Genomic DNA, 13,749 nt, shown 5'->3' with positions numbered 1-13,749 from the left:
ATATAATTATATTTTTTTTTTTCGGGTGGCGGGGCGGGGGATGTGATCAAATTGATGTGCAAATCATGGTAAAACTTGCCAATCAACTTGACGTGCAAATGCCGGCTTTTGGAGTATGATCTGGGATTAAGGTTTGTTTAGTCAGTAAAAGTCAATTGACTTCTTGACAAAAACTTCACGTGCAAATGACAGTTTCATAGCCTAAAACTTAAAATTTCTTGAAGAATCATATCCAACCCTATTCCGGTAGTAATATTCACTAATTCCATGACAACTTTTTTATGAAATGTATGCATTTTTACGTCCAAAGATAATTGGGTGGGTCTTGATCTGCAATTTGCCTTTAAGGTTCAACGTTCTCTTTTTATTTTTTGGGGTGACAAGAACTGATACAGTTTTCATTTCAGCGGGATCAACTCTTCCTTATCTCCCTCCCCCAAGTGTCCCCACCACAGCACCGATCCTCTTATCCAAAACAAATTACTTAGTACTAGGAAATTGCTGCGGTCAGTCTGGAAAGTGATTGGAGACGAAAGTGAGCAGCAAAGCAATCCACGTCTGCTAATCCGATCCCGTTGAATGAATCACCCAAACCCAACCTACAATCCAAAAATCCGTGCATGAATGATCCCAATTCCCCAGCTTCATTCACAGTTGAGCTAGGAGTAACAAAAAAGGGAGACCCTTTACTTTTTAATTACAAGCTCCCATAATAGAAGGAATGGCAGATGGTTCCCTGAGGAAAATTGGAAGGTTTTGTTTGATTTTTTGCAAGCAGAAGAAGAACCGTACTGAAGGCGGCTGTGTTTGCACTGCCACTAAAATAGGGAGAAGGGGCAGTGGCGGGGGAAGGGAAAGGGGATTCTCAACCACCACAGCCACCACTGAGGAAAAGAGGAGCCCGCAGCAGCAGCACAGCCAAGGGAACGACAACAAGAAGTCGTCTAATATCAACCTCTTCACTGCAATCAATCAAGCCCTCCACATTGCCTTAGATACTGATCCTCGGTAAGACCCACAACAATTCGTTCATTCATTGGGGGACTCCCTCTTCTCTCAAATTTTGCATACTTAACTTCTTTTTTTGTGGGTGGGAAAAAAATCAAAAAGGGTTGGTTTGACCCATTTTCAGCTCAGCTTACTAGCATTTTTAGACTGGTGGGATAAAATTTACAATTTTTTTTAAAAGAAAGAAAGATAATATGAAGTACCACTAGGATGTAAGCGGAAAAGTTGTAGAACGATGAAGCGGTCTTTTGTTGATTCATATACTACTAACGGGTGGCTATCTTGATACTAGCATTTGATATATAACATGCATTTCGACTTGTGTGGCAGCACTAGATGTACGAGATTGAGATTGATGCTTGATGTGATTCTTTTATTCTTTCCCTGTCGGCCTGTCTATCTATATTGTACTTGGATGAGGTGCAGTCATTAAAACTCTTACGATCTGTTTCAGTGCTTATGTATTTGGGGAAGATGTCAGCTTTGGTGGTGTCTTTCGTTGCACCACCGGTTTAGCTGATCAATTTGGCAAAAACAGGGTTTTCAACACCCCTCTCTGTGAACAGGTAACCCAGCACCACCTACACTTCTGTCAATGTCCCTTTTTTGGGATCTGCTACTGGAGAACAGAAGAAAAGCAAAGGAAAAATGGTTGTAGCACTAGGATTTCAGATAACGATTATATTTTCAAATACACGTTCTCTTGTTTATGTTGGCTGGCTGACTTTGGTTATACACAAATTTTACTGACAGGGAATTGTTGGATTTGGTATCGGTCTAGCAGCAATGGTAAGTTCAAAGTTTCAAGCTTTTTGGATGTAATATTGAACACGAATTCTATTGAGCATTTACATCCTCTCTTTTTTTTTTTTTGGCTTCTTCTCTTTGCCTTGCATTGCCATTTTGAATTCCAGGGAAATCGGGCCATTGCAGAAATTCAATTTGCAGATTATATTTTCCCTGCTTTTGATCAGGTCTGCATCCTCCTTAGAGTCAACACTAGCATATCCTTACAAATAAGTAACTGGGAATTGGTATTTTGCTTCGCAGATTGTGAATGAGGCTGCTAAGTTCAGATATCGAAGTGGTAACCAGTTCAACTGTGGAGGTAATTTACAATTTCTCTTCCTAGTTATTCAAGGTGTACAAGGTTCATCACATTTTTCTTTTCCTTTCCAGGCTTGACTATAAGAGCACCTTATGGAGCTGTAGGTCATGGTGGGCATTACCACTCACAATCTCCTGAAGCTTTTTTCTGTCACGTCCCTGGTATAAAGGTAAACCTTTGGTTGGCATTGCATTGGTGTTTTCAGCCTCTTTTCATGCATCCTTGGTTGATGTAAACAGCATCAGAATAAATGCAAGACTGTATACATTTGCTACTTTTTCTTCTAATCAGTTTGGATTCCTAATATCTTGTTCAGTACGTGGGACTAAAATATTATTGGTTTCAAATGATTATTCTGAAGATCAATAAATAAATAACTAAGACACAACTGAAGTGAGAAAGAAAAAGTTAATTGGAGGGAGAAATACTTGTGATGTATCATCACTATTGGTGACATCTGTGATGACAATGTTTTCAGGATTGTCAGATTTGTTGACATGTACATCTTTCCTGAGACAATATAATAACAACTTTATGTACTTCAAAACCTGAAAAGAAGAATTATTTTGACTGATTCGTTGCTCTCTAGTTCTTAAGTTGTCTCAGCTTTATCCTTGATCCATACATAATTTTGTTTGAGTTGGGAGACACAATTTATATTGTTTCTTGTGCCTCCCAGCTTAAACTTATCGGCAACATTTGATAATGTAAACTTATAGGTCAATAAAGGTAGTATAGGGAAATCATCACAGGTTGCAGTGAGGTTTTTTATGTTACCATTTTGTTCATCATTTTAACAAACTTTAAATAAATAAGATGTGAAGAAATGGTGGTTCACCGGAAACAATGATATTGATATTCTTTTAAGAAGTATAATGAATAGAATACATGTTGGTTTTGTTAAATTTTGTAACTTCATAGACATAATGAACATATAACTCATTATATATATGTTCACTTCGTGAAAGGTCAACTTGCATGAGAATTCGTTAATTGATTGCAATGAGTAAATGTATCATTTACCATCTGAAGTGAGTAAATTTCATGCGATGTAGATATATTTCACTGGGAACATTTCATTAGTACAGTTCTTTGCATCAATGAGCAATCATATTAACTTCCATATACAACATATTACACAGGTCTAGTGCTTCATTTCATGAAAAGTTTCAAGCATGTGATTTATGTTTGGTCTTGAAGGGGAAATAATGGAGGGGAGGTGTATACTTTATGGTTCCTCTTTGTTTCGAAAATTTTTGTCCACTAAACTGGATGAGTTTTTTTTTTTTCCCCTAACTGATTGTACCATACTTATCAATTTCTATGTACACACCGCTCTAGGTGGTAGTTCCACGGAGTCCACAGCAAGCAAAAGGGTTGTTGCTGTCCTGCATACGAGACCCAAATCCAGTTGTTTTTTTCGAACCAAAGGTATGTGGTACATGCCCGTATTTGATTTCCTTTACAGTCATTAGCATAAAAAATCAATATGGGTTTCAGTACTTACTGTTTCTCTTATCATATTTTAGTGGCTTTACCGTTTAGCTGTGGAAGAGGTTCCAGAAAATGATTACATGTTGCCTCTGTCACAAGCTGAGGTATGTTAATGCCATTTATGTACAGTTTTTTTTTTATCTCAGAACTTAATCCAAAGAATCACATGCTTAAAATTCAGGTGATTCGAGAAGGTGCTGATATAACGCTTGTTGGTTGGGGAGCACAGCTAGCAATTATGGAACAGGCCTGCGTTGATGCTGAAAAGGTTAATTCTTCTAATAGTTTCTATTTGGCTTCAAGAAATCGTGACAAGGTGTACTAAGCACTTATTATTGACAACTTTTCAGCTTTCAAGTTGGTAGGGTGGCGACGTACTGTCTATCGTATCTCTGTTGCCCCTTCCATGGCCCTCTTAGTTCATTGGTCAACATGTGCAGTTCTCTCTTGTTTTGAGTCATTTTTTAGCACTAACGTTCTCCCCTAGATTCACTTTTTATTGACCTAATCTGTATGCCATCTGGTGTTTTAGGATGGCATTTCTTGTGAACTAATAGACTTAAAGACGCTGATACCATGGGATAAGGACACTGTAGTAGCCTCTGTTAGGAAGACTGGGAGGCTTCTGGTAAGTATAATCATTACCTTCAACATGCACTCTCCAATACTGGTTATGGTATCCTTGACAAACTATGCGTGGTTTTCTTATATCTAGATAAGCCATGAAGCTCCAATTACAGGTGGATTTGGTGCTGAAATTTCTGCCTCTATTGTTGAACGCTGCTTCTTGAGGGTAAGCTGTTAATTTTTATAACTCTTTCTTCACACCTATTTCTTTTATTTTCAAGAAAAGTGTTGGTTTTCCTTTTCACTCTAAGCTTCTTTATGAAGTGAGATTGGACTCTGAACCACACTTCAGGTTCTTAAGATTTTAGTTTACTCATGAAGGAAATGGAATAGAAAGTTTGTTACATATAAACTCCTAGATGTGCTTGAAGATAGAAGTTTATGAGAACCAGTGACAGGAACATCTTTGGGGAGCAGATTGCAAATAACTCTAGATCATGAGAATTTGTGTTGATAATTTCCTGGGGAAGGTATTTTGTGTTAATTTAAGTGACTAAAGTACACTAAATTAGGAATGTCAACTAAGAAAGGTAATCTATTCACATCTGGAGTGCATTTGTAGCGTTGCAGGTTCATTTTACTTCTCCAGGATTTGTTGTTTTGCCAGTCAAGTTTTTTCTAAAACGTCAAAACTGCGACTGATGTTTTTAACATATGTAAGGAACTTCATGCTTGCCTAAAGAAAATGTTTGTGTTTGTCTCCACGCTTTGATGAGAGTTCTATGACTTAGAAGACAGTTTTGGGAATTTTGTTTAAATGGACAAATGAGAAAGGATAACCAAGGAGATACTATGAGTGGCATCGTGGTAGGCAAGACCTAGGAATGGGGAAGTAACTTGTATATCTGGGTGTGTCCTTCAGTGCTGATTCTGGCTTTTTTAACCCCAAAAGCTGTTTTCAGGTGTTCTTGTTTTCTTTTGGTCCAAGTTTTTACTGTTTTCTAAGCTTCAAAAAGTGATTTTGAGTAGTAGTGCTTGATGTCCTTTTGAAAATAAACAAGCTTTCAGTTTCTTAAATAGCTTTTTCGGTAATTAACAGCTTTGAGAAAGTTGAAGTCTACAGGTAAAGAACTCAAACATGACTATGGTTTTTGATGTTTTTGATATGGTGATATTTCATCCCCTTTTGTTGTAAATTCCTGCACTTGAGCAGCAAGCAGTCCTAGTGACACAAAACTATTATCCTTACAGTGTATTAGGCATATTCTCTATAAGCTTTTCTGGACCTCTTTCATAGAGTAAGGGTAAAGTTTAGCTGCACGGATGTTGCATGTTGTAACTTAACTATTTTGCATTGGTTGAACTGCACGAATGGGCGGATGTGCATTGATCATGCTACAGGGGGCACTAAAGAATTTTACCAGATCATAATATGTGACCAAGTATTTGATTGACTAGATGGGTTTTGCAGTTGGAAGCACCTGTTACACGAGTATGTGGCCTGGACACCCCTTTTCCTCTTGTTTTCGAACCCTTCTACCTGCCTACAAAGAATAAGGTTTGGCACTTCAGATCTTCCATCAGTTTGAAATGGCATTTTAGGCCTTGTCTAATGAGCTCCCCTTTTTTTCCTTTGAATTGCAGATATTGGATGCAATCAAATCCACTGTAAACTATTAGAGAATATGCAGCTCTGCTTTATTTAGAAGAGCTGTCAAGTCAGAGCAGTGAACTGCTTGATTTAAATACAATCGGCACCTCACCTGCTGAGATGGGAAGAGCACGTCTACCCCTTTCAATGTAGTTGTGCATTGCAGTCTATTATGGCTCACCCAAGAATGGTTTCTGTTGCTCGCCTCCAATTCAGAGGGTGCAAGATAAGACGCAGAATCACAAGTCTACATGAACATGCATGCTGTTTGTATCCATTTGTTGAAAGAGGAAAATATGCATTGAAAATTTATAGAACATAGCAACCAATTCCTTCCATTCATCATTCCTATCTCTGCACTCCTACCCCACCCCACCCCAATACTTTGAACTGTGAATAGGGGATATTGAAGCTAATTTCGCACAGTGAAGTACTTTTGAGTCTAGGCTTAAAATAAAACATCCGGATTCACCAGTTGGTAACTTCCCCTAGTCCGGAGTCCATTTCCAGTGAGTAATTCAAAGACTACTGCTTATTTTCTAAGCAGTCTATTATTTTCTAGTCCTGGAACGGTCTTCTTATCACAATTTTATCCATATGTGACATAACGGACTTGAAGGATCTCTCAAATATTTACAGTTACACAGCACATTGGAAGTAAGTCCGTTGTCAACTTGATCAAGAGCACCAATCTCCCAACTGAATCTGTGAGAAAGCATATAAAATTGACAAAAATGAATTAACCAATTCACTAAGAATTGACGCAAGAAGCAGAGTTATGGTAGGGGAGCTGCATGACAAATATGGATCAAAGTATATATTGACCATCTGATAAACTACAAAAGCATCCTTGATCTAACATAATCTTTTCCAAGCTTAGAATGGTTCAATCCCAAGACACCCCAGTTCCTTTTTCCTTTTCTCTTTTTTTTTTAATTTCCCCCTTTTTTTTGTAAATGCTTCTCAAAGGAAATTAAAGAATCAGGAGCGAAATGGGTTTGGTTTCACGCTAGCTAACTTAACATATGCAAAAAGGAAAAAAAGTTGTGCTTGACTTCTACTGAAAAATTTTTCTTTTAGGTTACTGCAGAATTAATTTCTCTACTGTTCCAACAGAGAAAAAAAAAAGAAAAGAAAAGAAAAACCCCTCTGTCGACGGGCTATCTAGGATTTCAACTTGTCACCTGTTTCAAATTTTCCTTGTCCAACCATAATCAACATGTCTACATCATCTTCTATGGCATGCAAAACTAACCACAGCCATTTCAGCCCAAACTCGCATTAATTAAAATGTCTGAGTGAAGTTACTAATTTGTCAACCAACCACACAGAAACTTTATGAGTACCCAATGAATACTTCAAGCACTGACATCCCCAATCAAATACCATGATTAATGATATTTATCATCTCTTTTTATTTCACAAGCAGCTTATCTCAACCATCTAGGGTTTACCACAACAATAATTCATGGCAAAAGCAATTCAGAAACAAATTTAAAGCATTAAAATCTTAAGCTAATAAAGCACAATCGACAAACATCATTGATCATACCATTGCTGATTCTTTCTGAACTCAGTAAGAACAGGATATATGTTCTCAAAGGCAGTGTAAGTCTCATCCCTAACCTGAAAACGAAATGCAGATATCAAATTTAAGAGAGAGAGAGAGAGAGAGAGAGAGAGAGAGAGGAAGAAGAAGAAGAAGAAGAAGAAGAAGAAGAGGACAGCCAGAATAGAACACCAAAATGAATGATACCATACGAAAAACATTTTCAAGTAGAGAATACTATACCTTTGCACCAGTGAGAACAATCTTTCCAGAAACAAAGATAAGCAAAACAATTTTTGGTTGTTTCATCCGATAGATTAATCCCGGGAACAGTTCGGGTTCATACTGCAAGAATCAAAACTAGAGCTGCTCAGTACAACAAGTACATAATCAAGATTCTTCCTTTTACGTCTAGATATTCTCAGTGACATTGGATAGACAAGCTTTAAATTCTAATTTCTTTTCAGCAACCAAATTGTAATTATATTAATTTTTTCCACAATATATTTTTTTCCTGGACACATGCTACAATTTGCCAGTGATGAGGTTGTCAAAGTTCAAGTAATCAGTAAAATATCTATGAGCCCGGAAAAATCTTAACTCATGCATGATAAAGACATGATAAAACAATCTCTATTACATACTTTTACCACCACAGGTATACCATTCAAATTATGTCAATTAGATGATGTCTTGAACGTTTCTGATATAGATTGAAAAGTTCCAAACAAACTTTTCCACCCGAAGTCATACATAGTTTGAAAAGTTCCATAGTTTCCTTGCAAAGGCCACAGCAAGTCAGTATCCAGTGAAATGCACAAACTCTTGCCAAAGTTATCAATTGAACCCTTCATATACCATAGAGACCATCCCTTATATCATGTGGGTTGAACAGCTGGGCAAAGCATGGTTAACACAATCCAGGGCCACTATTAACAAACATCTAATCTAGCATTTTTTATGTTCTCAAGCTAATAAACCATTTGAAGGATCTACTAGAATAGGCCAGTAAAGAGTTGCATGCATAATAACCAAAAGTTTCTTTAAACCAAGTATGCTTAAGCACATCTCAGCACTAGCATCCCATATCACATTGCCCGTTACAAAGAGCTAAAGATAACTAAGAAGATTATTGACACTAAATTCTCACTTACCTTTCAGCAAGAGAAGTAACGAATCCATACAAAAAAAAATCCATTAAGATGAACTTATGAGATCCATGTTACTGTTCCTTTTTCCTTTTTCTTCTGGACATGGGGTATAACTAGTTATCCTCTACAAGGTCCCTAAAGCAGCACAAAGAAAATGTGTAAATCATTAGATAAACAAAGGAATCTAGTAACTTACACTTGAAAAAGCACCATGGGCATAGGCAAGGCCTTCAAGTCTAATAGGAAATTTCACGTCACATGAGCCAACTATGTTCTGAATCTTGAAATCCTAAAAATCAACTACTTTCCAATAAGATAAAGTAGAATAGTACAAACATTGAACTTTCAAAAGCGAAAGGACTCGAAAACATGTACCCAAAGTGCAAAATATTCTCTTTCCATGTCTAGGAATTAGAGAATACCCTTTCAGGTTTTTTTTTTCTTTTCCTTTATTTCTTTTTGTGTTTGGTGGGTTGCAAGTGGTGGGGATGCAGGGTTGCAAGAGGGTGCAGAGGAAAATGTCAATACCTTAAACTTTGCTGGAAATCCAAGCTTTTGGATAATTCTAGCATACTGAAAAGAACAACAATAAGAAAGACATATCCTTAAGTATAAACACAGACTGAACGTTTGAAAACAAAGCTCGAGAATGTAACAAAATGGTCAAGGTACCAAATGCATCCCAAAGTGCACGGAAATCATCATATTGCCCACCCCCCCCCAAAAAAACAAATGTAATTACATATTGCATCTACCTTCCGAGCTGCCAATTTTGACTGCTGCTCACTCTTTGCTCCTGTACAGACCTGAGTCAGTATGACAAGAAATTAATAGTGATGGCCAAAGGACATGCCGAGCAGAACTTAAGAAGCAGAAAACACAAGAAGAGACTAGACAGGTGTTGTGAAATAAAGGTTTGCAAGCAAATTGACTTGAATCCTAAGAAGGAGAAGAGGAGATTTCACAACAAAAAAAGAACATATCTTGTAATCCAAAATCACTAAATAGGCTGTTTTTAAAATTAAAAGGCAGAAAATGCCATACATGCCTCAAAAGCTATATAGTACTCACCATCTTTCCAGAAGCAAAAATGAGTGCTGTCGTTTTGGGTTCTCTAATCCTCATGATAACAGCAGCAAAACGCTGAAAGCATGTTAAATAGTAAAATATCAGTATATAGAAACATTGTCGATTGCTTCATTGCATAATAAGATAAATATGTTACAATCGAATATCTTTGCAGAAATTAGTATGGAGGATTATTCAAGAAATGCTACCTTGCGGTATAAGCATTTTCCTTTAACTTGAAAAGGACACCTTTACTTTGACAGATTGAAAAAAACAGTAATATCCTATAAGAAACTCCTACTACTCAAAATACTTAACCGTATAAAATAACAGTAATCGAACATACCAAATTAAATACTCAACATTGAGACATTTGTAGAAGTTCCTCATTTGCCAACTTTTTAAAAAGTTGAAACTCGAAACAGGTAGTATAATGATTTATTCTTCAATGAAATGCTAAGAATCAGCTTCCAAGCAAGTTAGAACTGTGAACCTACAGGTACAGAAAAAAAAATGTTGGAGAGACCGCACATTTTGAATTGGTTAACATGCAACAAAGTCTAGATTTGATTGGCAGAAAGGAGATACAGCAAAACAAACCAAATAAATATGGCTCTGATGAAGTCGGAAAAAAAAGGAAGAAAAGATAAAGCCTGTCGCTGGCACAGAAGATTGAATTGGAGATCTAAAGATATTTTCCAGGGAGACACAGCCTTTTAAAATTACAAAAAGGCAATAACATAAGGATTTTGTTGGCAGAAAAAGGCAAATAAATTAAAATTTCCTGAACCTAAATTTGTCACATGTAACAAAAGATTTCAACAGGGGATGCATAACATTTGTTTCACTCATCTTACATGAACAAACATCCCAACCCATAAAGCATACCGCTGCAAATCTCAACCCGCAAAGTAGAAAGACAGCACAGATTATTACCTACCTTTGGGTTGTACTCTGCATTTCGAGCCTGCAGAGCAATTGCTTTGAGATCCAATTTGCAGTCCAGGTTGACAGTTGACACAATGTTCCTAAATATGTGAAGAATTTGAATCAAAAAGGCATACCAGTGAAAAAATAGCAAGTCTCATTTTGACAAGTAACATATCCAACTAAAAGACCACTGGCAAATGACGAAATAGAGCTCAAAGATATCCATAACATGAAAGGGAATGAAGAGGCAGATATGAATTGTTCAGCTTTTCACCAAATATTAGCTCTCGGAAACAGACATCTTGAGCTGCTAGTCCACGCATTACACGTTTCTTTCTTACTCGCATATGCATGTATAACTGAGTAGCCTACCAATAGGTGAACAAAGCGCATAAACACTTTACATGCAGGTTAACAATTTCATCCACATAGGTTGGGCAAGCCCCATTCACCTACATAAACTTGCCATATTCAAAAAAAAGGAAAAAAATAGAGCTAAAGAAGGGCAATTGGAGAACAATGACGAGTAATTATTACCTACAAGAATCACACCAACTCACAAGATTGATTTTTTATTTTTAATTTCCCACGCATAAAGCACCGACATACACTTACCATATTCAAAAAAAAAGAAGGAAAAAAATAGAGCTAAAGAAGGGGGGCAATTGGAGAACAATGACGAGTGCTTAGTACCCACAAGAATCACACCAACTCACAAGATTGATTTAAAAAATATATATATTTCCCACGCATAAAGCACCTACATACACTTACCATATTAAAAAAAAAATAGAGCTAAAGAAGGACAAATGGAGAACAATGACGAGTAATTAGTACTTACTGGAGAGTAGGGACAATTCCAGAAGGGTGCTTGGAGAGATCCACCGGTTGGCTCCCTTCAAAGCCGCCACCCGGAGGATCTGCCATTACCCCCAGCACACAACCCCCCCCCCCCCTCCCTTTCTCTCTATGCGTCGAGTTCCAAACTCACCCCCTCCCCCCCACGACAAACCAGGGCCCGGTGGCCAGCTACTCCTACCCACCTTTTCCTGGTATAGTAACTGCCTCTTTTTTCTTCTTAGAATGTGAGAATTACAACCTAGAAATGCTCTGAATTGTATGAATATCAATTCAGTGTTGAAAATTTTTAGTAGTTGGTCAGTAATAATTCAATGATAAAACAAACCCTGGTTCTACACAAAACCCTGGTTCAACAGCGGCTTTCCGATTTCAGTATAGAATAGAAAAGAAAACAGTGCGCATATGAGAGAACGTAGCTTTTGGAAGCAAAATGTTAAATTAGGGTTTCAATTACTTTTGCGGGGCTTCCAAAAGAAAGAGAAGAGCGTCTGGATGCTTCGGTTATTGAGAGATTTCAGACGAAAAGAGAGATTCTATACTCCGCAGATAGAAAAGCGGTAAGAATTTGAAGGGAGTCTTCTTTTATATGAAAGATTGAAAGAAGAAAATGACCTTTGTCATCATCTACGCTTATAACGATGGATTTCTGCGAGACATGAGACTTGAGAGAGGGGGAGAGTTACACCTGTCCTCAAAACATCTGGAAAACCAAAACAGGCCCTCCCCGTTCAGATCATCAATATTTGGGCCTATCTTTTTTTTACTAGCATTTAAGCCCAACCAGAAAACTCATCAAATTTATCCGAGTCCACCCATTTCAAGCATGCTTCGGGTATAAAACTCCCTCCTTTACGAGTGTTTCTCTCTTTGGGTAAGAGTGCCCATCTCTCAACTTTGGAGTTATCCAAAAGATCTCATAACCATAGAACTAGGACCAAACTTGTTCCAATTCTATATACCACCTCTTGAAGATAGAGAAAGGAATTTAGGGATTGATAACCAATGCTTGTGATCAGTGGATGGTTTGAAGGGATTGAGGAGAATGAAGCAATATTCAATTTGGCTCCTTTGTAGGTTCAAAAATGTAACTTGCCAGTGCACTGAATATGCAATAAGGTAGGAAGAAAAATTGGTGTTGTGTTCCATGAAGTTAAAAGATGTTATAGTGCCCCAAATGGGAGGTAAGGAGGGTAGACACCTAAATCTAATGATAATGGTGGATATCTTTTAACACGTGCTAAGGGGTACTAATGTCAAGCTGAATGGTGCAATAAAATGGTTGAACTTCAAATATGAAAAATGTAGGATTCGAGTGAAGGTCTAGTTGGGAAAGATTTGTGAAATTAAAAAGAGTTGAAGGAATTGTCTCACTGAAGTGGTTATTGCTGAGGTCAAAGGAGTGTAGATTGGACAATTGGCCAAGAGTTGGAGGGATGCTGCTAGAAAATCCACTGTAACTCAAGTCTAATTCAAGTAATCTCTTCAAATTTCTTATTTCTTCTGGGAGAAATCCTCCAATTTTGGGATTCCATTGAATATGTAGCCGAGAAAGATTTGTCAAATTAAAAAAAAGTTGAAAGAATTGTTCCACTGAATTGGTTATTATTGAAGTCAAAGGAATCTAGATTGGACAATTGACCAAGAGTGGGAGAGATGGGACCCCCAAAAGATTTGTGACTCAAATCTAGAGTAACCAAATTTATCAAGTTTCCGATACCTGGAGGAATTAAGCTTTCAATCAAATTCCAAGAAACATCAAGCTGTGCTAGTTGCGTAAGGTTACAAATGTCGAGTGATTGGGTATAGTGAAGATCCCATAAGGCCATAGTCTCAGCAAGCAAAGGAAAACTAGAAAACCATTATGGGCCTTGGCTCAGAGCAAATTTAGAAAAGGGTTTCTCCAAAGGAACAACAAAACAAGTACACAGTATAGAGGAGTTATTAGGGCTTTAGGAATGGAGTGCTTATTCTAATTAACTCTAAAAACAAGGATACTCCGTCATAAAATAAGGAAATAAAAGGAAGGAAAGAAGCAACTATGCACAGAGTTGAATAGAAAAGAGGTGAAAAAGAGAATTCAAGAGATTTTGGAACCAATGAGACACAAAACCAAGGATCAAAGGTAGGAAGCCTGATGATCCTGCTCAAGGGAGAATAGAAAAAACCAGAATATGAGAAAAAGATGTCATTCATCATACTCCTACTCCAGTATCTTTATGAGGGGAATGAGAACTTAGAACTTAGATCAAGAATTCTGAACAAGCAAGGCAACATAAATCAACATAAGATTTTAATGGACTCAGCACATGGGAGAGAGGTCTGGTGATTGCGCCTCAATGTAGATTGATACAAACAATCTAGA

General features: G+C 37.4%; 2 protein-coding genes across 3 annotated transcripts; one reads left to right on the top strand and one right to left on the bottom strand.

Annotated features, from left to right (window-relative positions):
• Positions 1 to 392: 392 nt before the first annotated feature.
• On the top strand, positions 393 to 6,179 carry LOC113776848 (2-oxoisovalerate dehydrogenase subunit beta 1, mitochondrial-like). 2 transcript variants are annotated; one of them, XM_027321913.1, is made up of 13 exons: positions 393 to 1,008; positions 1,463 to 1,574; positions 1,762 to 1,797; positions 1,923 to 1,982; positions 2,059 to 2,116; positions 2,188 to 2,285; positions 3,458 to 3,547; positions 3,646 to 3,714; positions 3,792 to 3,878; positions 4,143 to 4,238; positions 4,326 to 4,403; positions 5,636 to 5,735; positions 5,822 to 6,179. In XM_027321913.1, exons 1-12 carry the CDS (start codon positions 722 to 724, stop codon positions 5,732 to 5,734), a joined length of 1,170 nt encoding a protein of 389 aa, XP_027177714.1. In that variant the 5' UTR covers positions 393 to 721; the 3' UTR covers position 5,735; positions 5,822 to 6,179. The 2 variants fall into 2 exon arrangements, with proteins under 2 accessions (XP_027177714.1, XP_027177708.1); XM_027321907.1 differs by having other exon boundaries at positions 395 to 1,008; positions 5,649 to 5,735.
• A 55-nt stretch (positions 6,180 to 6,234) lies between these two features.
• LOC113776864 (TATA-box-binding protein) lies at positions 6,235 to 11,453 on the bottom strand. Its single transcript, XM_027321917.1, has 9 exons — positions 11,368 to 11,453; positions 10,537 to 10,624; positions 9,600 to 9,671; positions 9,284 to 9,334; positions 9,057 to 9,101; positions 8,725 to 8,817; positions 7,621 to 7,722; positions 7,381 to 7,454; positions 6,235 to 6,533 (listed from the first exon to the last, which is right to left on the bottom strand). Coding segments are annotated over exons 1-9 (612 nt in total). The 3' UTR covers positions 6,235 to 6,532.
• Positions 11,454 to 13,749: the final 2,296 nt, after the last annotated feature.

Source organism: Coffea eugenioides, chromosome 1, assembly GCF_003713205.1.
Source record: "Coffea eugenioides isolate CCC68of chromosome 1, Ceug_1.0, whole genome shotgun sequence".
Taxonomy (NCBI): Eukaryota; Viridiplantae; Streptophyta; class Magnoliopsida; order Gentianales; family Rubiaceae; genus Coffea; species Coffea eugenioides.
Note: the sequence above shows the minus strand (reverse complement) of the source record. Positions and strands in the feature narration are given on the sequence as shown.